Below are 27,724 nucleotides of genomic sequence, written 5' to 3'. Positions count from 1 at the left end.
TTGTTTGTTTATATTTATTATAATGGCTTGCTTTTGAGGGGAAATAGTTTAGCAATAAAAATGTATACAACCTCCTCCCAACAGACATTCTCAAACGTGATGCTTTGTCAGACTCTAATTTTAGACACTATGAATTTCTGGTGGACACATTTCCACAGATCACTCTCCTTCGGAGAATTAACTATTTTCAGGTTCTGGCCTGTTGGTTTTATATCAGTGGAAAGTACTGAATCAATGAATAAAGAAGCAGGGGAGGGGAAACCTTTGAACGAAAATTTATCTTTATTCTGTAGCCAGTGGAGAGCCAGCGAAAAGTTGACAGCAGGCAAGTGAGCCAATCAGAGTTGTGTTTTCTGGAGGTTAATCGACAGCATCTGTAGGATGCAGTGAAGGGGGAAGACATCAGAACATGGGTGTGTAAGCCACGGGGGAAGTGTTCCCTAGTTTGAAGGGCAAATCGACACCCGGGTAGACTGGAGCCTTCCCCAGCATAATGCATCCTATTCTTTCCCCTGTCTTTCAGAACTGGTTAAAGTCATACGGCTATCTGCTTCCCTATGATTCCCGGGCATCTGCGTTGCACTCAGGGAAGGCCTTACAGTCAGCGGTCTCCACTATGCAGCAGTTTTATGGGATCCCAGTCACCGGTGTGTTGGATCAGACAACGATCGAGTAAGATTTGCGTAGGACGTTGTGCCTTTGAACTTTGGGTTCACATACATCACAGCCTTGTGTACGCACCATACCCATTCAACTTCCCTATCCTTTATTCCGACAATGCCATCCTGGGAGGAAACACCGGAAAGTGTACTTGGTTATTTGAGCTGGGGGTGTGCTGGGATAGGAGTCCCACCTCTGCCAGTAACTTGATATGTGACCGTGGAGCCAAGGCACTTAACCCTCCTGGGCCTCAGTTTACTTGCCAGTACAATGAGGGACTGTGTCATAGGCAGTATCTTAAATCTTCTTTGTTCCAGTTTTACGGTTCTATGAGTCACCCTGTGGAGTTCCCTGAGATATACACATCTCACTTCATACAGAGAACTCTTGAAAGATACTGGGTTGGCAACTTTTGTTCCACTTTTCCCATTTACCAAATGCCTGCCTAGACGGGCTGGGCATGTGGTTCAGCAGGAGAGCTCTTGCCTTGCATCACAAGGCCCTGGGTTCAGTCCCCAGCACCATAAAGAAACAAAAACAAAACAAAACAAAACAGAACAACCTGCTGTCTGCCTGCATGCTCTAGGAACAGTGCTTGCCCTGGCACCCTGACCTTTGGAAGCTTACCCTGTTTAGTAAAAAACACAGTGGTCTGGCCACACCAGCCTAGAACACAGAAGCAAACAGAGTGTCAGGGAGCTACTGTGGAGGTAGCAGTGAACACAACAAGCCATGAGGTTGGCTGCAATCACACAGAAAAAGCGTAAAGAGGATGAAGAGAAGAGGTATAGGGATAGAGCCACACAAAGCTGGCCTCACAGGAGTGATGGGAGCCGGGGAGGAAGCCCTAGGTGATGTGGAATCACAGCAGTGAAAGGGCTGTGGTCCGCAGGGTCAGCTGCTACAGAGTGGTCTAACAGGACAGTGACTAAAAGCCATTTGTAGGTTTAGTAACAAAGAAGTTGTCAGCAGTCTCAGTAGATCCGGGCATGGTAGTCCACACCTGTAAGCCCCGCTCTCCCAAGGCTGAGGCAGGAGGATCCACGCCAGTTCAAGGCCGATCTGGGATAAATGAGTTCAAGGCCAGACTGAACAACATAACATAGTGATACCCTGTTTCAAAAAACCAAACAACCCCCCACCAAATAAAAAAACCTCGATAGAATGGTGGAGGTAAAGTTAGATTGCAGAGAGGAAAAGGGAGGTGAAGCATTGAGAGGGCAAATGGAGTGAAAAATTGGGGAAATCCTCAGAGCATAGGGAAGGAGAGGTGAGTGGTACCCAGAGAAGGAGTAAGTTTTGATTGCTGGTTGTTTGTTTAAGATGGGGGAGAGCTGAGCATGCTTCAGTTTGTTTAAAGATAGCAAGGTGGGCTGGGGATGTAGTTCAGTGGTAGCTTACTTAGTTAGCATGCAGAAGGTCTTAGGTTCGATCCCCAGCACCACACATTTTTAAAAAGAAAGAAAAGAAATAGCTGTGGAAGCTACTCCAGCTGTTGAAGAAGTGCCCTCACTCCCTGAAGGCATGGGAAAGAGCTAGAGTGGGTTCCGAAGGCAATGCAAAGGGACGTGGGCTGAGCTCAGATGGGAGCAGCCGGCAGGGCCGGGGACAGACGCAGGGGGTTGGGGGACAGAACAGGAACTGCACCCAACTGTGGATTAAGGGCCAGCTCATCCCTTGAGTAAGTTGCTTCATGACAGAAGCATCTCCGGGTCTCAGCACGTTCATTTGCACACTGGAATTTGTCTTTCAAATTTGGTTTCTGTCCTTCTAAATTTCTAAGCTTTTAAAACTTGGTGAGTGCGGGGCATGGTGGTGGATGCTTGTAATCCCAGCACTTGGGAGGCTGAAGCAGGAGGATCACTGTGAGTTCAAGACCAGTTTGGGGAACTGGGGGTATAGCTCAGAGTCCCAGCGCCTGCCTGGCAAGCACAAGGTCCTGAGTTTGATTCCTGGTACAAAAAAAAAAAAAAAAAAAAAAAAAAAAAAAAGACCAGCTTAGGCTACATAGTGTGTTCAAAGCCAGCCTGAACTACAGAGTGAGACCATGTCTAAAAAATAAATAAGTAAATTTTAAAAATTGGTGAGTTTAGGGCTTTATGATGGTAAAAATCTGTCCAAACATCTCATATTCCTAGGATTTTGATTTGAAATGCTGAGATAGTATGTTCAGTGCCATGAGTGGCCTCGCCCCCCCTGCCCCCCCCCCCCGTGGCCTCCTGAGTGAGCTGAGGAGCACGTTGCCCTTCCCTGGGAGGTTACCGTGAGGCCTCAGCGCAGCCCGCTTGGCCGTGTTCCCTGGGCCAGGAGCCCCGGTGTGAGGCACCACCTGGCCCTGGCTTTTACTCCATCCCACACACCCCAGGTCTGCTGGACAAAGTTCAGAGAGTGTCGGGTGGATGGGGCAAGGAGGAGGCAGAGGGGAGGATCTGAGGGAACAGACTGGCTTTCCCACTTGCACTTCTACCCGTACTGCTATGTAGGAAGGTAGGAGAGCAGGGTTTTGGAAACACGGAAGGAGGGAGCTGCTCACACCTATTCCAAGACCTGAGTTGGTATTTGGGGTAGAATTCAGAGACCTGAGCTCCTGCTCTGACTCCGGGACCTAGGGCCACCGCTGCCTTTCTTTGGGGCCTGTCTTTCCCCTAGTGGCCCTTCCAGATCGAACTTAGCAACAGCAGAGGTAGCTCTTGATTGTCTTCCTGAGGACTTTTAATGAAGGAAAGCTAGATTCGCATTTTCAAGTACTATGTTTGAATATCTACCTTGGGAAATGCGACGCATTTATTCATCCACTCATTCACTGAGTCAACTGTGCAGTTCCTCTAGCTCAACCTTGTGATAAGCACTGAGAGAAAAATACAAGCTCCAGCCTTTGCTGGCTAAATTGTGTTTAATAGTTCACTTATTAATTCAGCTCAGTTCCAGCCCCACCTCACCATTTTCTGTTTTGTAAATGACTTGATTGATATGGATATCTTTTCTTTCACCTGGAAAATGGGAATAATAATTTCTGGTTACCTCACAGGGCTGTTTTAAGAATCAAATATTCTAAAAGATGATGAACGCTGTGAAAATGATGAATGTTTAGATCAAGGCTCTGCCGTCATTATGTCTTTATTATTGGTGTGTGATTGCGGGTCACTCTCTAGGCAACATGGAGCACACAAAGATGAGGAAGACTTGGCTCATTCCCTCAAGGGACTTTTATATTTGGTTAAAATCGCTTCCTTCTTCTCCTCTCCGTAGTGCCTACGGCAACTGCTTTAACAGCTGCATATGAGGTCAGACTCCTTTCCCTTCCAGCCATGCCAAGCTATGGTTTGATGGCCGGTCATTAGGCCAGCACAGAAACAGAAATGCAGAATGCCTGGGCCCCCGTCGGGCACGGCTTTTCAAATCTCCTACCCTGGCACCTTTTTCTTAAAACCCAATGATGTTGCAGGCTTACTGCTGCCTGATGTAACCCTACCTGATAACTGTTACCAGAATTCCCTTACCTGCGTGCACTGGGGAAGCCTCCAGAGACACAAGAGTGAGTACGAGCATGGTTCCTGCCCCCAAAGAAGTCACCATTTATTAGAAGCAACAGATTAGTAGACTTAAAATCAAAGTACAATGTACTTTGCTGTAAAGAATTATGTTGCGAGTCCTGTTGCTGTTTAGTGATTTCTGGAACACATAGTGAAAGGGAATCTTCTGTCTTCCACACTAGTCCATCCTACTGTTGGAGAATTCTGATTCATTCATCAGTCAGTCAGTCAGTCAGTTAGCAGTCAACAAATCTTTTTTTTTTTTTTTTGCGGTACTGGGGATCGAACTCACAACCTTGTGTTTGCCAGGCAGGCGCTTATGCCACTGAGCTATATCCCCAGCCCAACAAATCATTATTGAACCCCTTTTGTGTCAGACACTGAGCCAGCCCTCAGGATACAGGCCATGCTCCTATCTTAATGGAGCTCAGATAGGGTGAGAGAGACCAAGAATAAACAGATCTATAATGTCAGGTAGTTATGAATGCTATGAATATAAATTAACCAAGACAAGCAGATAATAGTGGGACAAGAGGATCTACTTCAGATGGAATGGACGGGGAAGTCCTCTCTTAGGGCAGACACTTCAGTGACATAAAGGAGCAAACCACAGGGAGAGGAAGTAAATAAAAGGAACAGCAAGCACAAAGACCTTGGAGTAAAGCTGGGCCTAGGAGCATACAACTATAATCCCAGCACTCGGGAGGCTGAGGCAGGAGGATCACTTCAAGTTCAAGGCTAGCCTGGGCTGCATAGTGAGTTCAAGGTCAGCATGAGAGACCCTGTCTCAAAAAACAAACAAAAAGACAGAGAAGAGGCTTAGCACATTCAAGGAACAGCAGGAAGCTCACTGTGTCTGGTGCACAGTATTTAGAAGACAGGTAGGCAGGGGCTGGGTCATGCAGGCTCTTGAAGGCCCAGTGAGAAGTTGGGATTTTCTTCTAGATGTTTTGCGAAGTCACCAGGAAGTACTGTGGTCTAATAGCATTTACATAGCACATTTCACATACACTCCTGAGATTCCCTGACCCCAAGAGCAGCAAGAACTCCAATTCTCATGTTGGAGATGAGGAAACTGAGGTTCGTGTTGATTATGTCACTTATATGGGGTCCTAGATTAGTGGTGGAGCCAGAACTTAACAAGCCAGGTCTCCTGATTTCTCTGACTTCTCTCTTTTTCTCTCTTTCACCATCTACATGGTTTCTTCCTTTTTTTTCTCTTTTTGAGACAGGGTCTCACTATGTAGTTCAGAAAAGCCTTGAACTCACTATGTAGCCCAGGCTGCCCTCAAACTTGAGGTGATCCTCCTGCCTCAGCCTTCCGAGTTTGGGGATTACAGGAGTGCACCATCACACCCAGCTGATACCCATATCTTATTCAATAATGTTTCTTCATATTTGATTGCAAGTGAATGAATTAATGAGTCAGTCAGTCAAGTTCCTGTTAGGAGCCATCAAAGCCAGGACCCTAGAATCTATGTTTAAAATGCACGCTGCCATTCAGACTTGGACTGGGTATGTGATGTCTTCCTCGTGTGTTCAGGGACCATGATACATATATGTGTGTGTTTGTGTGCATCCTCTCTCTGCTCAGGTGGATGAAGAAACCCCGCTGTGGCGTCCCTGATCACCCCCACTTGAGCCGAAGGCGGAGAAACAAGCGCTATGCCCTGACCGGACAGAAGTGGAGGCAAAAACATATCACCTACAGGTGCTTTGACTTCCTCTCTTCCTCCCTGGCTTTGGTCCCATGCTCGCTGTTTCGCTACCCGACCTTCAGAGGCCCCACAGTAGGCAGTTTGGAGGTCAGGATGAGGGCCAGGCACACGAGCATCAGGCCCTGGTGCTGAGTCTGCACCTGTGTCTTCCTCATGGGTCCCACACAGTGCCGCCTCCTGCACCCGTTGATCTGGCCCTTTGAGGGCTTTTAGTTGTGTTCTGCCTGGATGCGTACAGTTTTGTTACAGAAAATAGGGTATTGGATTGTTCAGTGACTTTCTGCTGTGGTAATGGCCCACAACAGGACTCATTCTCCCAATCAGTGCTTGCTAAAGCCCACTGCCTCTCATCTGGATCCACTCCTCACCAGAATCAGCCGGACAGACCTCACCCAAGATTTCCAACAGAATCTTAGTTTATTTGGCCTTTCTTTCTTCTCTCTCTCTCTCTCTTTCTTTCTTTTTCTTCCAGTACTAGGCAACCCAGGGTTACTCTACCACTAACCTACATCCCAGTCCATTTTATTTTTTATTTTGAGACAGGCTGTCCCTAAATTGCCCAGGCTGAACTCAAACATGTGATCCTCCTGCCTCAGCCTCCCTCAGTACTGGAATTATAAGCGTGCACCACCATACCCAGCCTAGTTGTTTCTTAAGAAGTATAAAGAACAGGGAACTGAATTGTAACAGTGTTATTCCTCGACTGTCTGGGGGAATCAAGCCAGAGCAACATTAGCCTCCAAGCCTGACTAACAGACTGAGAGCAGGGATGATGAGCCTTATCAAAGCAGACTTAGACACAAGAATTCAAGTGGGGCCAGACAAGGGCCTGGCACAGGGCAGGGATAGGTGGCCTCTGCCTGGCACCTCTCCAGGCCCTGATTCCATCTCAGGTAGAGACCCTAGGTGCAGGGGCAAGACCTAAGCCAGAGGTTATCGAAGTTAAACAAAGGACTCCCTACACAAGCTACAGAGATCAGAACAAGACTTTTTTCAGAAATCTAATGAGAAGGAAACTTAAAAGGAATCTGGCATAGAAACTGCCCAGACTTTGGGTCTCCTGAAGCAACAGAGTAGATCAAAAACAAAACAAAACAAGAAAACCGCATTCTCAGCCAACTCCGACCTTAACATCTATTACTCAACTTCTCCGGGGCTGTGCTTCCTTGCTTATGGAACTGGTGAAGAATCCATGCCCCAGCCATTTATGGGGCAGCGCATCCACAGGTTCTGATGTTCTTTTGTGGAGAACCATGCAATATGGATATAGTAACCTTAAAGAGCTAAACACATGATGGATTAAATCAGTTACTGCCCTATGCCAGCTTCTAGACAAGTGATAGTTGGTACAAAATATTTTTAAGGATTTTTCACTTAAACTCATCTCTGCTGTCTGAATGTGTTTAAAAAAAATTTTTTTTTAAGTATCAGGGATTGAACCAAGTACTTTTGCACTGAGATACATTCCCAGCCCTCTTTAATTTTTATTTTGAGACAGGGTCTCTCTAAGTTGCCCAAGTGGGACTTGAATTTGCAATCTTCCTGCTTCAGCCTCAGGCCTCAGGCCTCAGACCTTGGTGCCCTGCACCATGACTAGCCTGTGACAGTCCTCTGCCTTGGAAAGAGCCCTCACTCACTGCAAAGAGTGAGGGACGCTTGACAGGGAGGAACCGACATTCCAATGCCCAAGCCAAATGCTGGGATTATAGGCAGTGCCAACACAGCCAGATTTTTTTTTTTCAGTGCCGGGAATCAAACACATTTCAGGCAAGCACTCTACCAACCTTATTTTCATAACTTTTATAAATGTATATATTCTATGTATTGGGAGAAAAACTTAAAATGTAGAGAATGCTATTTACCAACATATTTTTTCTGTATATTAGTGTAGAACCCTTTATTCAACACAAGCTTTGTCGGAGATAAAATAAAAACACTGATTAAAACAACGCCATTCTTACTGGCGCAAGGATGGGACCCAGCGGTCTTCCTGCTCAGCCCCTTCTGCACTGCTGGGGCAGCTCAGCAGAACCCTAGAACTCAGTGTGAGTGTGGGCAGTCCCCGGGGCCCTTCTGCCTCTGATGTCCTTTTTAGCTTTGCTTGTCTCTGGCTTTCTCTTCCTCCCTAATTATCCTCCCCTCTCTCACCAGCATTCACAACTACACCCCAAAGGTGGGTGAGCTCGACACACGGAAAGCTATTCGCCAAGCTTTTGATGTGTGGCAGAAGGTGACCCCCCTGACCTTTGAAGAGGTCCCATATCATGAAATCAAAAGTGACCGGAAGGAGGCAGACATCATGATCTTCTTTGCTTCTGGTTTTCATGGTGACAGCTCCCCATTTGATGGGGAAGGGGGATTCCTGGCCCATGCCTACTTCCCCGGCCCAGGAATTGGAGGAGATACTCACTTTGACTCAGATGAGCCATGGACGCTAGGAAACGCCAACCATGACGGTAAGGCCACACGGGGCTGGAGGGGTCAGTCCTGGGTTGCTCAGCTATCAGGGAAAGAAGCCCTGAGAAGAGCTTGGTGGACACCATAGATGAGATTCCTGCTTTGTAGCGCTTCTTGTCCGAGAACCAAGGAACCCAAGAGGATGGGAACTGTGGTCTCTGGCAGTATGCGACATGACACACCAGGCCCAGAACCCTGATCAGTCAGATCTCTGAGGAGGTGGTCTAACTGTGCCGAGGCAGACCTAGGCCATGAACAAGAAGACAAAATGATGTGTCAGAACCCGAGAAAAGGTACACAGGTGTTAAAGCTGAATCAGTCATGGGATCTGAAAGTGGCTCTGGCTCTGGCTACACAGTCACTCTTGACAGGTGCTATGATTACTTTAGTATCCTTGCATAACTTGTGATGCAGGCATCGCTAAGATTCAGAGAACATTCACAGAGCTGGAGTCAGTATTGTAGAGTCATAAAAACAATACCCTTCAGGTTGCCAAAGAGTTCCTCATACATATTTTATTCACAGTGCACTCGCTTAGTAAGTATGCAAGGCTACAATCATTATGTCCATTTTTAAGGCAGACTTCAGCACTCAAATGGCGGAGCTAGTAGGTGGCAGCACCAAGGTTCAAACTCTAGTTCAGCCACTTAGCTATGTGAGTAGGGACCAACAATTCACCTTCAGTTTCTTAGTGTGTAGAATAGGAGCTGTTTTAGGTGATCTCCAAAGTCCTTTCCAACTCTAATGTGACATAATACAAAGTCCTACAAAGATGGAGGGGCAGGGGTGGAAATATTAAAAGAAAAAAAAAAGAGATCTGGTCTCTGCTCTCCAGAAATCCAGAGACAGATGTGGACAAGAGTGGGCCTGCCACACGCAGACTGTACTTAAGGGCAGCAGAGGCCTCACAACAATACAGTGGTGGTCTGGAGGAACAAGACAGAGAGTTTGGCTTTTAGATTATAACAGATAACAGTTAATGGGTATGTCAATGTTCTAAGGTCCATGCCAAGTGGTTTCCACATATTATGTCAGAGGTAGATATTATCGTCCCATTTTGCAGGTAGGTATACTGAGGTTTTGGAAATCATTACATAACGTAAGTTTCCAAAATTGATGAGTGGTAAAATAAGGCTTTGAACCTGGGTATTATGAGCCTGGAACCCAGGGAATCACAGTAGCCTGGAATCCAGGGATGCAGGTGGTATGTACAAGATGGTGGAACACCTGCAGCAGGTGCACCGCAGGAATTGATCAGGCCACACGCAGCCTCCAGGTCCCACCGGACCCAGAGAATCACAGTAGCAAGAGAGTAGGAGCCTGGAATCTGTGTTCTCAAAAGTGGTTTCTAGGCAGTTCTGCACTTTGGAGAACACAGATTCCAGGCTCCTACTCTCTTGCTACTGTGATTGTCTGGGTCCGGTGGGACCTGGAGGCTGCGTGTGGCCTGATCGATTCCCTTGGTGCATCTGCTGCAGATGTTCCACCATCTTGTACTCACCACCTTCATCCCTGGAGTCGCCCTCCCTGCCTGATCATGAGAACCAACTGAGGGTCTTGTCAGAAACATGGGTTCCAGGCCCTTCTCCTGGAAAGCCTGATTCTGAAGCTTAAGCAAGTTTGGGAAACAGTAGGCATCTTTTTCTGCTGTAGGTGCTGCTTCAGGTTGTGAGCAGACTCTTCCAGGCTTACTTCCTTAGACGCCATGCCTGCTGTCTGCAGGTGGGAGATCACCACCACCAAGGGCTGGCACTTCTCAGCTTATCTGTGAAATGCTGGTTCAGAGAGCAGTTTGGCCACCCCTCGGCAGAGTAACAAAACTGTAAAATTTCTTTGTCTCTTGCCTACACAGCTCCATTTCCTTTGCCCTGGTATATCTCCCCTATATCCTGGACATGTTTCCTGCCTTTCTGTTTACCTACTCTTTATCTCATATTTATGTTTTGGTTGGTGTCAACAAATCACTGTCTGTGTGAACTGATAAGATGTAATGAGAAGAGAATCAACATTTTGAGACCCTGTTATGTGCCAGGAACTTTTAGCTGATAAGGATTCGGTTGTAGCTCTGATAGAGACAAGTGGATTTTCAAAGGCTTGTTGTCCAAAGAAGGTACTGGAAAGACATTCCTATCTTCTGCACCCTCTTTGGCCCAACACTGGGCAGTTGCACTCCCACACCCACTTGCTGCTTGAACTTGTTAAGCTCAGCCCCCAAATCCTAAGAATTGATGGTGTACATGAGCAGAACCCAGAACCTGTGGATGGGCATCATCCCAGCACGCCTCCCACCTGTCCCTCCCACCTTAGATGAAAGACTCCCCATCCTGATAGAAGTTCCAAGATAGCTAATGTCTTCTTTGGACAGGAGTCAGGCTTTTGCTTTGGAAAACCAGGCACAAATAAGATGCAGCTCATAACTACGGCAACAAACCCTTGGCTAGTGAGCTGGTGAATGTTGCCCCAGGATAGGTTTTGGAAAGAGAGGAAAGGAACCAAGATTTACTGAGCACTGGTATATTATCTAATTTAATTTCCACACAGACTCACAGGAGAGGAAGTGGGTTCTCCTGGGAACTTTTTGATTGTTGGCTTCCTTCTTTTTTCTAAACTTTCATTATGGGAAATTTCAAACTCACAAAGGAAGGAGAATGATTATGATCCCCAGGTACCCATCACCTGCTTTAGTGATTAACACTGTGTCATTCCTATTTCATCTGCCCCTTCCCAGTTTTATTTTTTGGCTGATGTGTGTTTTTTTTGTTGTTGTTGTTTTGGGGGGTTTTGCTGATGTGTTTTAAAGAAAATCCCATGTATGATATTATTTCACCTGTAAATACTTTGGTATATACTTCTAATGGACAAACACCTATTTTTAACATAACCACAAAGTCATTTTTAAACACAACATTAACAGCTTCCTAAAATTGAATCCAGTTTGTGTTCACTTTTCTAAATTACTTCATGCCCATCTCTCTCTTTTTTTTTTTTTGGTCTGGTACTGGGGATCGAACGTAGGACCTTGTGCTTGCCAGGCAGGCGCTTATGCTGCTGAGCTATATCCCCAGCTAAATTACTTCAAAGATGTCTTGTGCAGTTGTTTGACTGCATCGGGATCCCAGCAAGACCCACATTCCACATAGGACTGACTTAAAGCTTTGCAGCATAATAGCCACACACATCTATGCACATTTCCCTTCTTGTGCTAGAGAAACTGGGCTGTGTCCTGAGTGTGATCATTTGGCTTGACTAGGTACGGTTGCCCTTTTTTCCCTGGGGTGGAGCCAAGGGCCTTGCATGCCCCCAGGCTTTTTTAACCTGTGCCTCATCCCCACGATTCTTGAATACTGGTAATCAGATCTGCTCGTATGACTAGATTCAGGTTCACCTTTCCGCAGGAATCCTTCCTCGGTGGTTCTGGGACTTCCACTTACCATCTTGGGGAGCACATATGATGCACACACACTGTCCCACTTTTAGTGATGTTTTAAGGTCAAATAGTTTCTGGTTGTGTCAGACTGACCCTGCCATGGTATAATTCACCCCTGGAACAAGAAAAAGAAAGAGGAAGAGGAAGCGGGGAGGAAGAGTTGTTCACATCCTAGCCCAGACCTCCTAAATCAGAATCCTCCCTGCCTGGGGGCTTAAAAGGCTCCCTGGAGGACCACTGGGTGGTAAGGTGGGTCTCGTTCCCCAACTCACTGGAGTCTGTGACGGGGCAGGCTAGTCACTACACCTTTGAGCTGGTTTCTGGGGCTACTTCCAGAAACTTCCTCTGCCCTCATTTCTTCCAAATGAGTCAACCAGTGAAGTCAGCAGATAACACTACACTGCACTGGTGAGGGAGCTCAGCCCTCCACTCCTCCTGCACAGGGAAAGGTGACAAGACAGGAAGAGCTGTCCTAGCCATCCTCTGCTTCACAGGACAGAGCCCTTCTGCACTTATGTCACTAACTCTGCCTCCAGCTGGGGAGGCAAGGACTATCGTCTCCATTTTACAGATAAGCAAAGTGAAGTTCTGCCAAGGGTTTAAGAAATTCACATAGTTGATAAACCTGGGACTTCCCATCTCTAAAAGCGCCCCCCCCCACGGGGGTGGGTTTCTGCTGCAGGTGGCCCAAGAACCACACTTGGAAAAATACTGAGTTTTTGGTACTGTTCCATGCTAGATGCCGTCAGGCTCAGAGTTTGCCCCCAGGGTGATCACATCCTGAGTGTGCACTAACAACTGTAATTAATGCAGGCTGGAAAGGGGCCACTGCCTGCAGACACTCTGGAGAAAATGCTGGCCGAGTGTGCGGAGGCAGCACTTGGGCCAGCCAGGAGCTCCAGGCAGGCTTCCTGGGAGATAGGTACTTCAGGGTGTCCCTGTGAAGGGCAGCACTGGCAAGAGAACAGAGGCAAAGGACACAACTTTGGGGGTTAGGGGAGTCAGGGAGACAGAGGTCCTCACCAAAGAAAGAGGTCCTAAGAAAGGAATGAAGCAGCAATAAGGTGTACTGGCATAGCCAAGCAGACTGTGCTAAGACACCCAGGGACTTCCAGGAACACTCACTCCTGGGGTTGCTGGTCCTTACACAGCTCACCGTGACCCTGCTAAGTAATAGTGATACTTTATACCAGAAGCTTTACATACATTGCGTCATTAGTCCTCACTGCCATTCTTATGAAGAAGGTACTATCATTCCCTTCATTTTGCAGAGGAAGAGACATCAAATATCATACTGCTAGGACAGGCAGAGCTGGGACTTGAAGCCAGGCTGACCACTCTGCTTCCTGTCTCCTTGCTTTTTTGGGGAGTGAGACCCTAAGAATCTCCTACTCATGAGGCACTAGGGTCTTCATAGCAGGGCTCCTTCTGGTACCTCTGCTTTTCCCTCACAAAGAGTTTTCCCGCCCCCCGCTTTCCCTTTCCTCCCCAAAGCTCTCTGTGCTGGAGGATGGCAGCTCCCCAGCTCTTCTCTTCCTTTTATCCCTGGACCAGACTTATAGCCTTCTTCTTTCAGAGGCTGCTGCTGTTTTTTGTAGACTCAGGTACAGGCTGAGTAAAGACTGAGAGTCTACTCAGCACTCAAGAGGGCTGCTCCCTGGGTCCCTAACATCCCTGTGGATGGCCTTCAGGGAGGAGCCTGGCCAGGAGACAGAGGCCCTGAACAGCTTGTCCCAGGTCGAGGAACAGGCCGGGAACAGAGCCAGGCAGACCCCAGGAAACAGACCTGCCTTCCGCTACCTCTAGCAGCCACCTTTGTTTGGGATGGAGCTCAGAGATGAGCTCACGCCTCCCCACTGCCAGATGGACCAGGACCTGAGGAAGGAGCTGGGGGTGGCCAGGCCTTCTCCTGCCAGCCTGCCCTTCCTAGCAGAAGGCCAGCCCCAGGCTTTTGGCCAACCTTGTGCTGATCTTGCCCATCCTCCCTCCTTTCCGTTGCTCACAGGCAGCTTTGCTGAAAATACTGGTGATGTCATTGGAATGGCAGGCTCAAACTTCCTGGGGCCTGGGTCTGCCCCATGGGGCTCTTCTTTACCCAAGACCTTGGCAGAAAGGTCAAACAATTCCCACCTCCATCTACCTTCATGGGCACTGGCTGGGCTAGAGGAGGGGCAACTTTTCCAGGGATGCTGGGGCCAGGATAGACCTCAAAAGCCTCCCTGGATTTATAGGTGGCAGAAAGGGGCTGAGTCATACCAAGGGCTAAGAGATCAGAGGCAGAGTTCAACAGGCACGCAGGGGTCTATACCTGGGCAAGCGGGACCCAGGACTGTCTATACAATGCACTGCCCAGTTCCCTGCCCCGGCATTTCTTTTCTAAAACTGAGATTACTTAATCCTGCCAATTTCAGGCCTTGCTCTTCTAAGACAGAAGCTCAGGGGAGCTGACTTTAAGAGGATCTGGTTGCTGGAGCCACTGGCCCTCTGCTTCCTTTTGGTCAGTGAACTTGTTCCACGGACCAAGCCTCTGTCTATGTATAGTAGCAGCAGTGGCAGGCACTCAGGGCCGCACTACTTTATCATTGCTGTCTTAGAGGTAGGCATGATTCCCCGGTTTCGCAAATGAGGACACTGAAGCTCAGGGAGTCGGCGCACTGACCATGCTCACAAAGCTGGTAATTGTAGAGCTGGAAACGAAAGTGCCCTTGCCCACCCCAGAGATGCCCAGAACCACCATGTCACGCTACCACCTTGCTTTCACGCTCAGGATCCTCTGTCCCACTTTCAGCACGTGGATTGTGTCTCCACTCATACTTGAATCCTAGCCTTGATCTTGGCTTGCGGTTCAGTTTTTCCAAGACTGTAGTCCTGGTAACTGAGAGCTGCCCTGCACCCAGTGCCCTCCTTGCCCTGGGTCTCCCAAAGCTAAATGCCAGCCAGCGACCCCCAGGACTTTCTCTAGTTGTCCCCACCCCTACCATCTTGGCTCAGGTCCTCTTCTTCTCCCACCTGGACCCTGATACTGGCTTCAGAACTGATCCCACTGGTCCCCCTGCCTCAGGTCTCATTCCCTCTAATCCTTCCGCCAGTGCAGCCAGGGTGATTTCATCCCCACTCCAACTCCACTCCTGCCTACACCCCCACCTGGCCAAGGAGCCGATCCAAATTCCTTTGTAGGGCTCCACAGAGCCGTTTGCCAGCCTGGCTGACCTCATCTCTCTCAGGCCCTCCCCTCGTGCTTTGTTCCAGAGCCAAGTGGATGACACTGCTTGTCCATGGGCCTGGTTTACAGCATCCCCTCTGCCAGGAGTACCAACCCCTTCCTCCCCTGAATTCATTCTCCTGAGCAGCTTCTTACCTTTGAAGTCTCACCCTCAGCCTCACCTTTCAGAAGCTTTTGCTAAGCATCTTCCTCTAAGTGTAAATGACCTCTTTTTCCTCAGAATCCCCCCCGCCCCCGCCCCTTAGAGACATCTGGTACAGTACCCAGAATGCTGTGTCACATATGCTGTTTCTCTCTCCACTCTACTGAGGGGTCTGGACGGCAAGGATTGCATCTGATTTCTTTATATGTTCCTAGTGTTCTGTACAGAAGGCATACACTCAGTATTTTCTCAAGTAGTGGACTGACGGACTGATACCCTCCTATGTCCCTTCCCACAGGGAACGACCTCTTCCTGGTGGCTGTGCACGAGCTGGGCCACGCGCTGGGACTGGAGCACTCCAACGACCCCAGTGCCATCATGGCACCCTTCTACCAGTACATGGAGACACACAACTTCAAGCTGCCCCAGGATGATCTCCAGGGCATCCAGAAGATCTATGGTGTGTGACAGGGAAGCGGGGCCAGTGCTCCTTCCTCAGGGCTGGGTAGTAGCTGCCTTGCTGTCAGGGGTAGGTGTGGGGTGGGAAGCCTTGCCGTCCGTCAGCATTGCCGATGTGTCTGTGCCTGTGTGCCAACCTTCACTAGGCTGCCCGGGAACACTTGAGAAGCCCAGGGGAGGAGCTGGGAGGGACAGAGGTGAGGAGAGGCCACCCACTCTCTCTTCTCTACCTTCTCCCCTTTCGCAGACCTCCCTCCCGCCTCCTATGCTCCATCCCCTCCCTTACCAGGTGGTGCCTGGGTCCCTCCTGGGAACCCCCTCTAGCCAAGGACGGCCACACATGTGCCTGAGTAATAGTGATACAATGTGATAGGTAGCATAGCGAGAGTGTTGATCTTAAAAAAGAAAAAAATGAGAAGCTAGGCTGCCATCTTGGTAAGATATGAAAGGCCTTCCACCACCCCTCTCTCCCAGCTCAGGCCACGCTAGCCTGTGCAGCTCTTGTTCTGGTCAGTCAGTACAAATGGGAAGACCCATTTATTTGAATAAATGCTTGTCAACATAGCATAGGCCCAGGCAGTAGAGCACAGAAGCAGGGCTCCCTCTGGAAGAAGTGCCCCAACCGGAACCCTGGACCTCAAGAGGTAAGGCGGCGGGGGAGGTGTTGGTGGAGGCAGCAAGTACCAGGCAGTATTGCAAAGGTAGAATGGACAGTATCTGCTGACAGAGCAAATGTGGGGTGAGGGGAAGAAGAGGGCCAAGGACAACACCAGTAGTTCTCCCTTTTGTAATCGAGGGCCAATAGACTTTACCTATCTGACTTCAGATCTTTAGTCTTCAATGTAACAGCCACTAGCCACAAATGACTATTGAAATTGAAATGTATATTACTTAATCGAAAGTTTCAGTTCCTCAGTTACATTAAAAACTAGTCACTTACTTCAACAGCTCCATGGCCACACAGGCCTGTGGTTGGAGGCTACCGTGTTGGACACTGCAGATACAGGACATTTTCATCATCATGGATCAGCCTATCGGACAGCGCTGATGTACACAGTCTGTAAAGCCATGAGCAGGGATGAGCCACTCAGAGTAGTGATTCTCAATTTGACCACCCACTGGAATCACCTTGGGATCCAAATACAAAACACTGACACTCAGCTGTCATCTCAGAGATTTGGGTTGGTTGGTCTGGAGTGATTCCTGAGCACCTGGAGTTTTAAAAGCTCTCCCAGGTGATCCTAATACGCAGTCCAACTGGAGAGGAACCAATTTAGTGATGAAAGAACATGTCAAGATTGAAGAGAAGAGGCCCCAGGGCACTCCAACCTTTAGGGTAGGGTAAGACAGCACCCCCCCCCCCGCCCACATGCACACCCACAGAGGAGGCTGAGAGGGAACCACTGTGGAGGAGGCAGGAAAACCAAGAGTGTCGAGCTCTGGGAAAGAGGAGCATGTTTCAAGACAAGTTTCTGGATTCTTGCTACTGAACTCGGGGGCCTCACACTAATAACATCAGTGTCACCTGAGACCTCAAAGACATGCAGATCTCTGGCTCCACCCCAGGCCCTTTGAGTCATAATTTGCATTTTGTCAAGATCCCTAGCCGGGTAGAAAGTGGAGACAGGAGGGTCACTGGGAGTTTGAGGCCAGCCTGGGCTACATAGTGAGTTCAAGGCCAGCCTGAACTGCATAGCAAGACCCTGTCTCAAAAAAAATCCCTATTTATATGCTCAAAGAAAGTTTGAGTCACTAACTGTTGGACTACAGCATGGTGGTCATTGGCGATCTTGGCAAGTGGCTTGGGTGGGAAGCAGGACAGAAAGAGTGCTGGAGTGCACTGGGAAGTGAAGGGTGGTGAGAAAGTGGGGCTGGCACGTATGAAGAGGAGCAGAGAAAGAGGGCGTGGGTTGCAAACGATAAGAAAGAACAGTTCGTTCTTGCAGTGGAAGAGAAAGTACTAGATTTGGGGGTGGAAAGATGAGCATCCCCATTTAGTGGCTGTTTTCATTTATTTTCTCAAAAATTGGGGGAGTTAAGTCAGGGAGAGGGGACAGGAGGCTGGAAGGGGACAGACTTGACCAGGGGCTGCCTGGGTGGTGACAAGGCAACGGCAAAATGTGGTAAACAACAACCGGCCCCCTCTGAGATTTAGCCCCTCTCTCCAGGACCCCCAGCCGAGCCACTGGAGCCCACGAGACCCCTCCCCACGCTCCCAGTCCGCAGGATCCACTCGCCGTCTGAGAGGAAGCATGAACGTCAACCCAGGCCCCCTCGTCCCCCCCTGGGGGACCGGCCATCCACACCAGGCACCAAACCCAACATCTGTGATGGCAACTTCAATACAGTGGCCCTCTTCCGAGGCGAGATGTTTGTGTTCAAGGTAGGGATGGTTGACTGGTGACACCCAGGTGGTCCCCATCCACTCCTCCCGCAACAGGGAGCCAGGGAGGCTTCTACTCTGAAGTAAGCTGCCCAGGCACCTGGACAGAAGCTGGCCCAGTGGCCAGGACCCAGGGTCTTTTTCTGGTGCTGCTGGATACATTGTTTCCAAGAGGCAAAGAGGGAAAACTGGTGATGCCACACTTATCCAGGGGTTAATGCCGGGGAAAGTGCTGCTGGAAATGGCTCTGGCCTGTGACGTCCAGCAGGTCACCACCTTTCTCTGGACCTGAATTGTCCACCTAAAACCTAGAGGGTCATTCCTCTAACAGAGGGTATGTGAAGACCAAATGTATGCAGGCTTGGGTGGGAGCTGGGTCAGCAGATCCTGCCAGGGCCTGAGATACTGCCACTGGTCAGGCTATATCTTATCACCTGTCCTGTGCCCGTCACTTTAGCCAAGGACTGACTAGGCACTAGCCTGCATAGCATGATGCAGGCTGGGTCCTCGGGAGTGGACTGTAGGTTTGGAACGCAGCGCTTTGGTCATGGAGTACCTTTGGGATCAACAACCATGGACAGGAGGAAGGGAAGCAGGGCAGGGCAGAGGGAAAAGCTGAGCAGCAACCTAAGCCTGTTGCAGACTTGACCACCCAGCGGGGCACTCTGGGGCTAGAATCACCCCATTGGTCATCCTACACTGGACGCCAAATGGCAGGAAGTTCATATCCCTTGTTTCATTCCTGAGGGAAGCTCTTTGAAACTGAGGCCATTCCTAGAGGGGCTGACAACTGAAAACTGCTTGCTGCTGCACGCCCAGCCACCAGAGCAACAGCTTCACCAAAAGGGATCCGGGGAGAGTGTCTCCATCACACTGGGTGGCTAAGAAGGGCTGCCCCCTCCCCCTGCAGAGGTCTCCCCAGCAAGCTTCGAGTGCTGAGCATCAGGTGATGTGGATCAGCCTCAGCCCTGCCTCTCACTGAGTGGCTCCAGACATGTCACTTGGCTCTTTTTTAGACTCTCGGTGTCTCATATTGACTTAACAGAGTTGTGAAAGTCAAAACAAGGTTAGAAAATGGACCTGGAGGTACTTGGTAAAACATCTTAAAAAGTGTTAGCTTTGGTACCATCTTTCATGAATCGTGTTCCTTCTTCTGCAGTTCTGTTGTTTATTGTTTTTGTTTTTGGACCCTCCCAAATGAACTGTTCCTGGGCAAATGTAGATTTTTCTCATTTCCATTTACCACACTGGTCTTCCCACCAGCCTGAGGTCTGGCTCTCCGATGCCCTCCTGTGGCAACTCAAGGGCCCGGCGTCCTCCTTTCCAGCTTTTCCACACCTCTCCCACGCCAGGACTATCTGCTGTCTGTCTTACGGTCCCTGAGGCAGCAAGAGACATCAGGAGGCTTAAATGAAGACTTACATGAGCATTCTGTCCTCCTCTGGGAGTTGGAAGCAGCAGATGGACAGACTCCACAAAGGGTTGCAAGGCTGGGCCCAGCGGATGGTGTTGGGTTGTTGGGCTTGAGCCCAGGACTGAGATCACTGGGTCCACAGGCAGTGCCTGCCACGTCTCTTTCTCTGCTTTTCCCCCAGGACCGCTGGTTCTGGCGCCTGCGCAATAACCGGGTGCAGGAGGGCTATCCCATGCAGATTGAGCAGTTCTGGAAGGGCCTGCCTGCCCGCATAGATGCGGCCTATGAAAGAGCTGATGGAAGATTTGTCTTCTTCAAAGGTAACGTAGTCTGTGCTGTGGGACCTGGGACATTTCCTTGCCCTTTTAGGGACCCCATTTTTCCTATCCTGGAGAGGTGGTGTGGGAGGCAGAAGCCCTCCAAGGGCCTTTCTAGGCCTAACAGAGACCCTGACCTCTGACAGGACAAACCCCTTCAGGCAGGCAGCGCAGCAATGGGGGCATCCTGTCAGGGAATGGTTGGTGAAAGTCTGTATATGTGAAGGCTGCAGGGTGACAGACTCCACTCACATAAAGTAAAGGGTGAGACAGCCAACTGAAAACTACTCAACACTCAAGGGAAGGCCGCTCTCTGAGTTCTGGAAGAGCCCAGAGGGAGCAGGTCGCACAGGGGAGAGGGAGCTGACATGCCCACCATGGGTCCAGCACTGCGCCAGGTTGTTTCATGTTGATCATCTTGACTTGGCCAGGCCCAAGAGAGATAAGGTAAGATACGGACAGTAAGAAGTGAGGAAAGCACACAGGGCGATGGAGCAGCATGGGTAAGGCAGGGGTGGGATGTGCAGTTGAAGAGTTTAGAAGTCCCAACCAACAGCTATCCAGGCCCCACCCTGGAGAGCTATGTGGCGAGGCCTGGGATGGAAAGTCATATGGAGGCAAATCCTGAGGAGCCTTGATTGCTAGGTGGAATATGGTCTGAACCCATTACGCCTATACAGGAAATCCACTGCATGTTTCTGAACAGCACAGAGACACAGCACAGGTGGTGAAACAATAGTACAAAGGCAGGGAGGTTGTTTTGGAGGTGGTTGCTGGACTCAAGAAGAGCACTGTCCATGAGGCCCAACTGGGGAGGAGCTGGGCAGCCAGAGGACAGGGAACAGCTATGAGGAGATTTAAAAGGACTTATGGGGCCAGGTATATAGCTCAGTGGCACAGCGTCTGCCTGGCAAGCAAAGGGTCCTGGGTTCAATTCCTGGTACCAAAAAAAAGAAGGACCTATAAGTGGCAGAATACTGAGATGGGAATGAAAGACATGGTCAAAACTGATGCCAGGCTGGACACAGTGGTGCTTGCCTATAATCTCAGGTACTCAAGAGGCTGAGACAGGAGGATCACCAAATTTAAACCCAGTTTAAACAACTTAGCAAGACAAAATAAAAGAATAAAAAGAGGGTGGGGGTGTGACTCAGTGGTACAACTGCCTAGTATTCAGGAAGTCCTGGGTTTAAGCCCCAGCACCACAGAAAATAAAATAAAAAGGGCTGGGGATGCAGCTCAGTGGTAGGGTACTCACCTAGCATGTACGTATGATGGTGCTGGTGTGCCAGATCTTTTTATTTGGGACCTGAGGAGGCAGAAAGGTGATGAGGAGGAAGTTCCTCTCTGGCCCAGTTGAAGAGTTCTGGGAAGCCTATTTGAAGCTGCCAGGGCCATTGGAGATCAGAGTCTATGAGGCGGTGCCCAGGCCCAGCATGAGAGTAGCTGTGAGCTGTACTCTCAGAGCTAGGTGACACCAGTAACAGGTTGGGGGGTAGTGTGTGACATCACAGGAATGGCTAAGATCATCAGAGAGGAAAGAATAGCAAGTGAAGAGGTGGCTTACTGCCCGGATCTGACTGGCTTCTGGCGTCAGGCTTCTTGACCCCAAGCTCTGCCAGGGCCAAGGGGCTAAGGGGGCTGACACTCTGGCTCTGTGAATGAAGATGGCCAAGTGACTCTGGCCACAACCTGCGGCACTGAGTGGCTAGGGAAGACCGACTCTGGGCTCCTCTTTCCACAGGTGACAAGTACTGGGTGTTTAAGGAGGTGACGGTAGAACCTGGGTACCCCCACAGCCTGGGGGAGCTGGGGAGCTGCCTGCCCCGTGAAGGCATCGACACAGCTCTGCGCTGGGAGCCTGTGGGCAAGACCTACTTTTTCAAAGGCGAGCGGTACTGGCGCTACAGCGAGGAGCGGCGGGCCACAGACCCCGGCTATCCCAAGCCCATTACCGTGTGGAAGGGCATCCCACAGGCTCCCCAAGGGGCCTTCATCAGCAAGGAAGGGTGTACGTAAGGGCTGGGCCCCGCTGGGGGTGGGGGCTGTTTTATGTGGTTCTCAGGACTCTGGACATATCCTCAGAGAGCTGTTTGAGAAACACTAGCTGGTAGCAGGAAATTGCCCCCTGTACCCACGTTCACACAGTACCTCAACTTGCTTACCAGCTACCAGGGCACCAGTTTCATCTACAGGGATGATTCACAGCTGAGAGTTTTCTCGGACTGACTACATCCCTTCAGATAGCATTTCTCACTCATCTGTAGGTATCACTTAGGTGTTTCCTCAGGTGGTCAAGTCTGAAAAACAGTGAACGGTAGGGGTGGTCCAGAGGTACTTTTTATACAGGGTTTGAGAGCAGAGAGCTGAAGAGAGAAGCTTTTAAATTGTAAGATACTTCCTAAGCTTCTCCTGGAGACTGAGCCTGGCAACCAATCACTGTGGCTGCCATCGGGCACTCAGCTGTATGCCCACCAGACCAGATTCTTAAGAGGAGAGGTTCGTCCTGCCAGGTACAGAGCAGGCATCCGTGATTATGGGTTGATCTGGTCAAAAGCACAGACGCTTGAATCAGGCTGGCTAGGTTCACACACTACCTGCCTGTTTCTATGAAAGTGAACAACTCATTTTAGATTTCTCAGTCTCATCTATAAAATGGGGATGATAATGGCATTTTAAAATAATGGCTTTGTGAGAATTGAAAAAATTACACAAGCATTTAGCATAATGCCTTCCACATGGTCTACAGTATATGGGTTTTAGCTGCTACCATCATCATCTTATTGGCATGTTTTAGTAGAAGGGTAGAATTTGTTCATTCACGCTACAAAATACTGAAACCAGTTTGTGTGGGAGAGGCTGGGAATATAGCAGTGAGCAAGACTTGCATAGCTCTCAGTCTAGTGGCAGAAAATAAATAAGGTGGCAACAAAAAGCTAACAGGGAAATAAGTGCTATGAGACAGGAACTAGGCAGAAGACTTCATATTAGAGACCATGGTGAGGAAGGGCTCTCTGAGGAGGCATCACCGTTTCAAAAGCCAGTGGCCACACAGGCTGAGCTGCTATTTGCTGGCTGTCTTGTGCACCAGATGCTCTACACACGTGGTCCTCCCTTTCTGGAGAGCCTCAGAGACAGGTGACATCAAGGATCTTGACCAATGAAAGGCCCAGCCAGGGTGGGGAGCTAGCCAATGACGAGAGTTGGAGTGAGTTGCTTTGCTGTTAGTGGACTGGCTGGGCTGCTAGGGCTGTTGCTGGGAGCTCAATGAGTGACTAGCAGGGCTTTCCAGCCCACTCGCTCACTTTTTTCCTCCCAGCCTTCCCTGAGAAGGGTCCCAAACACCCTCCATCTGTGTTGTGAAGTGGTATGTGTGAAGCAAAAAAAAAAATCCATAATTTGCAGGGAGGTAGTATCTACGCTCAACAGGAGAAATCTTGCTCTCTGGCTCTGTTGGCCCAGGTAGGAGCTGGCCTGAGGCCCTAGAATTATGGAAAGGGTGCTGTCCAAGCCTTAAAATGGGGGCATGACCTGACATGGGAGCCTGTGGGCACAGTAGGAGAGCTGCATCTGCACTGAGAATGGTCCTTTCTGGGCTATGAACCACGTCTCAGGTCTTCTTAAAGCTCTCAGTTTCGCAGCATTCTTGAGCTGATTGGTGGATGGCTCCAGGACCTCAGCGTCCCTTTCTGCAGCTGTGTTGTTTATTCTGCAATCCAGCCAAGCACTACATTACCCCACCTCCAAGGTTCCAACAGACTGCTCCCTCCACCTAACACACCACCCCCTCCTTCCCTCCTGCACACTGACCCAGGGCGGGTGCTGGGAAGTGTCTGAGAGTGGTGATGCTGGCCTTATTTCTGCAGATTACACCTACTTCTACAAGGGCCGGGACTACTGGAAGTTTGACAACCAGAAACTGAGCGTGGAGCCAGGGTACCCACGCAACATTCTGCGAGACTGGATGGGCTGCAACCAGAAGGAGGTGGAACGGCGGAAGGAGCGACGACTGCCCCAGGACGATGTGGACATCATGGTGACCATCAATGATGTGCCAGGCTCTGTAAACGCAGTGGCCGTGGTCATCCCCTGCATCCTGTCCCTTTGCATCCTGGTGCTGGTCTATACCATCTTCCAGTTCAAGAACAAAGCAGGCCCTCAGCCTGTCACCTACTATAAGCGGCCAGTGCAGGAATGGGTATGAGCAGCCCAGAGCCCTCTCTGTCCACTCGGTCTGGCCAGCCAGGCCCTTCCTCACCAGGGTCTGAGAGGCAGCTCTGGCCACTGCCCACTGGGGCCAGCAGGGCCTTAGGCCAGGATCGTACAGCTGAAGTAGTGGGTGTGTTGACCTAGGCTGAGGGCAGGGAGTGATGGGGGCTGGGCCCCAAGAGAGCATCTGGCACCTAGGTGCCAGCCTTCTATCCTGGGTGAAATATTCTCAACACAAGAGAATAGACTAGGCCTCGCCAGAAGGCAGGGACTGTGCCAGGAGTCCCTGTGGTCACTGAATCCCATGGTATCTATGAGGCACCACAGCTCCAGTCCTGGCTGGGACCTAGCACTCTCCATGGGAAGCCAGCACTAGCTCTCATCCCCCATCTGGGAGATGGCACCAGTTCCAGTCCCCTTCTGCCAACACCTGCTGGTCAGATGTCCCCCTACCCACCCCAGCCCTCCTGTCCTCCAAGGCTACAGGACCCCTGCCGCCAACAGTGGACAATAAGCCTGGGGTCTCCCCACTGGCAAACAGCAGATCCCTCACAAAACCTGCTGTACTCGTCAGGTCTCCTCTGAGACCCAGGATTTAGGGTCACATGCTGCAGGCAGGGCTGTGGCCCAGCTGGTTCTGACAAGGACACAGCTGTCATGTCGTGAATATTTTAATGTCCTGTCACTGCTGTTTAAAGTCCCATTTTGCAAAGGCTGCTTGAGGCATTAGGTAAATTAGCGGTGACTGTCTTGGTGATGAGGCCAAGGTGGTGGCCCTCCCCCAGGTGATAAGGTCCAAGGTGCTCCTAAGGCCACAGTAGCGATCTAACACTAGCTGGGGCCCTGCCGTGAGGCTCAAAAGCCAGGGCAAGAGCTGACCCCGTTTCTGGAGGCTGATCCAAGTTTGTGACCATCCTCCAATACCCGCTCCATTAACCCTCTCCCCAGCTAGTCAAGTAAGGCAGAATGGCTCCAGGGCCACCACTGTCATGGCCTTGGCGTAAAGGGCCCAGAGCAGCCTTCTTAAATACTCAACACCCAGGCCCCCAGCTACCCTGAGGCATCTCGGTCTCAGCCTGGAAGCTGTTATGCCATGAGCTTGGCCCTGGCAACCTAGCTCACTGGGCCCCTCTTCCTGCACTGCTCTTAGGAAAAGGGTACCTCCAACTGGTAGCAGCTCCAAGCCTAGGGGCTTCCCTTTATGACTTTCTCGGGCCCACCGTTCACTTCTGGCAGGAGTTCCTAGGGCTCAGCTTTCATTGCTCCAGCTCAGCAGACAGCACTGCTTGTCACTGAGGAGCCCTAGGGAAGACCAAGGGTGCAGTGACATCTACAGGCTCTCCACCAAAGCCAAAAAGTGTCAGGCAGTCTTCTGGGTGCTGGCAGGGTCTCAGATGCCATTCCTGCCCTCTGAGCCCACATGGGTCTTGCCCCCACCCTGTGGCCTCTGGGCCTTGGGTTGGCCTACCCTGTAGCACAGACAGGGACTCCTGCTACCCTGTGAACTGTCCTGAGTTAAATCTATGGTGCCAGAGGCACCTATGTGGGTCCACTTTGTCCCCTGTCATCATCATCTTTTTTTCTTTTTGGCCAAGGGCAGGCTCCCTGGGGCAGGCAGGGAACAACTGCAAAGATATTAGTGATTCATAGGTTTGTACAGTGTTTTATACTTTGCAAAGCACTTTATTAGCTCACACCTGTCCAACTCACATAAAATTTGTGTAGGCCCTGGGAGGTCGAGGGTAACTCTCATCATGCCCGCAGATGAAGCATGGAGAGGTTCTGCTACTTGCCAGGGCCATCCAGAGGGCTGGCTGGGTCTTGTGTCTCCATCTGTGGACCCCTCTGAGGTCTGAGATAGTGTGTCCTCTATCCATCTCTTCCTGGCTTCCCTTCCCCACCCCTCCCTGGCCCCTCTCCACTCCTCAGGTTGGTGCTCTCACTTCCTGAAAGCTCTAGGCCCCGCCTCCCAGGCTCCTATTGGCTCCTGGTACTACAAGGCCAGCAGAGAAAGAGCGGGAGATGGAGGCAGGCAGCCCAGACTGCAGATGTGAGGCATGCGGGGCCAGGCCCCAGAGAGGGCTTAGCCTGGAGGCTTCCAATCTTGGATTCTCCTGCCTCTGGTCATCTGTTTGTTCATCACCCCAGGACAGGGCAGTCAGACAGAGGGGCAAAGCACTGGTAGCTAAAGAGCCCAGCTTTCCCTCAGCCTGGGGAACATCACAGCATTTCAGTGTCGGTCACATTTTAAACTGATCAGCCTTTGTATAATGTTTTTTAAATCATTTCTAAATAAAACAGAAAGACAGAGTGTGTCATTTCTCTGGGGTATGGGAACAAAGGTCAAGTTTTCTTTTCTTTTTTTTTTTTTTAAGATCACGTTCTAAGAAGTGCCTTACAAAGCCTCAGGGTACTCTGGGGTGTTTCAGAGCTACCCCAAATATCATCTGCTCTATCAGCAATCAGACATCCTCCCTCTCCAAAAAGGGTGGGGAGAAATTCCCTTAGGAGGAGCATGGGTCCTTCTTGGTGGTCAGCTGGTTAGTCTACTGCAAATATCTATCCCTTCTGTACTGCTGCAAATATCACTGGTTCAATAAAGGAATTGATAATGCCCCCCCCCCAATAAAAACAGGAGTATGGGAACTCTCACAGGCAAATACTCTTCTGAGCTCAAGACACAGGGTGCCATAACCTGGGACACAGGAAGGGGCTCAGTTCTAGCAATAAGGGTCAGGCAGGCCGGGAGTCAGCAGCCACAGGATCTTACCAGAGGGCCTGGCCTGGTTCTGGTTCGGGGAGGGCTGGCCCCCGACAGCTGGAGAGGGCAGGGGGTGAACACAAAGGTCAGCGCTGGGTTGGCTGCTGGCCGGCAGGCAAACAAGTTGGGGATCGGATGACTGGTGCCCACAGGCCCCGGCCGACCTCTTCGGGTTCTCTGCCCATCTGCGGGGATCGGAAGAGACACGGGGCCGAGGGAGAAAAGAGGCCAGCCCGCCCAAAGCTGCAAGAAGGCTGGGGCGGCAGAGTCAGTACCAGGAGGTGCAGGCGATGAGGAAGCGCACGTCTTCCAGCGGCCCCCAAGGGCTGGGCTCGGGCTCCGGTTGGGGCTGGGGTTGGGGCTGGGGCTGCTCCGGGGGCGCTGGCACCAAGGGCTCCGGCTGCGTTGGCTCAAGGGTGCCTGGGCCGCCACTCAACTGAGCACCCATGGTCTGCGGGACAAGAAGACCGTCAGGGTCGCGCCGTCAGCACCTGCCCACCGAGTCCCCCACACCAACTGCACCCTCACCTCAAGTAGCCGGGCCAGTCAGCAGAATCCCACCGCGCAGCCGGGCTGGAGCCGCCTCCTGACGTCACCGCGTACGAATACGTCACCCCGCGCGTCACGGACTTTCTCCGGGTGGAAACGAAAGGTCCCAGCCGGGGGCGGAGCCACTAGCACAGCGCCCCGCCCCGCCCCGCCCCGCCCCGGCCCCCAACACTCCGCCCTGTCTAACCAGGAACGGCCGCACAACCTCTGCCTGCCAGAAGCTTCCCACCCACTTGGCTACAGGGACCCTGGCGGCCAGGGCAGCCACATACATCCACCTTCGGTCACAAAGGACAAGAATAACCCGAGGTGGGATGTAAAAGATGGAAGAGATCTCTTCTTACGGAGATCAAAGAAGACCAAAACAAGTTAAGTGGAAAATGTGAGAACAGAGGGGGGTGCTTCTTCCTCTCGCCCTGGATGAAGCCTCCTGTTGATGACGGAGAAGACTGTGTGTATGTCTCCCTTTCAG

The 27,724-nt window shown here is 50.6% G+C and overlaps 1 protein-coding gene and 1 long non-coding RNA gene across 11 annotated transcripts; one reads left to right on the top strand and one right to left on the bottom strand.

The window, feature by feature from the left end:
* On the bottom strand, positions 1–27,711 carry LOC102014373. Of its 10 annotated transcripts, XR_001233948.1 has the most exons (9): positions 27,232–27,711; positions 26,713–27,154; positions 21,899–22,033; positions 20,992–21,042; positions 16,560–16,677; positions 11,800–11,910; positions 8,322–8,612; positions 7,058–7,194; positions 1–374 (listed from the first exon to the last, which is right to left on the bottom strand). It is a non-coding gene; the product is annotated as an uncharacterized LOC102014373 (long non-coding RNA). The 10 variants fall into 10 exon arrangements; XR_001233949.1 differs by lacking the exon at positions 7,058–7,194 and having other exon boundaries at positions 21,885–22,033; XR_001233947.1 differs by lacking the exon at positions 7,058–7,194.
* Positions 368–26,250, top strand: Mmp24 (matrix metallopeptidase 24 (membrane-inserted)). Its single transcript, XM_005384801.1, has 8 exons — positions 368–672; positions 5,788–5,904; positions 8,063–8,367; positions 15,459–15,620; positions 17,788–18,002; positions 19,598–19,736; positions 21,478–21,744; positions 23,600–26,250. Exons 1-8 carry the CDS (start codon positions 494–496, stop codon positions 23,935–23,937), a joined length of 1,722 nt encoding a protein of 573 aa, XP_005384858.1. The 5' UTR covers positions 368–493; the 3' UTR covers positions 23,938–26,250.
* Positions 27,712–27,724: the final 13 nt, after the last annotated feature.

This window comes from Chinchilla lanigera, unplaced genomic scaffold, assembly GCF_000276665.1.
Source record: "Chinchilla lanigera isolate Chin_1 unplaced genomic scaffold, ChiLan1.0 scaffold00021, whole genome shotgun sequence".
Taxonomy (NCBI): domain Eukaryota; kingdom Metazoa; phylum Chordata; class Mammalia; order Rodentia; family Chinchillidae; genus Chinchilla; species Chinchilla lanigera.
The sequence above is the reverse complement of the archived record's forward strand: the minus strand, read 5'-3'. Positions and strand labels throughout refer to the sequence as shown.

Coding starts and splice junctions, on each gene's coding strand:
- Mmp24 (XM_005384801.1), top strand. CDS start 494: ATGCATCCTATTCTTTCCCCTGTCTTTCAGAACTGGTTAAAGTCATAC. Junction 8,368..15,458: donor AGGAAACGCCAACCATGACG/GTAAGGCCACAC, acceptor CCCTTCCCACAG/GGAACGACCTCTTCCTGGTG. Junction 15,621..17,787: donor GGGCATCCAGAAGATCTATG/GTGTGTGACAGG, acceptor CCCTCTCTCCAG/GACCCCCAGCCGAGCCACTG.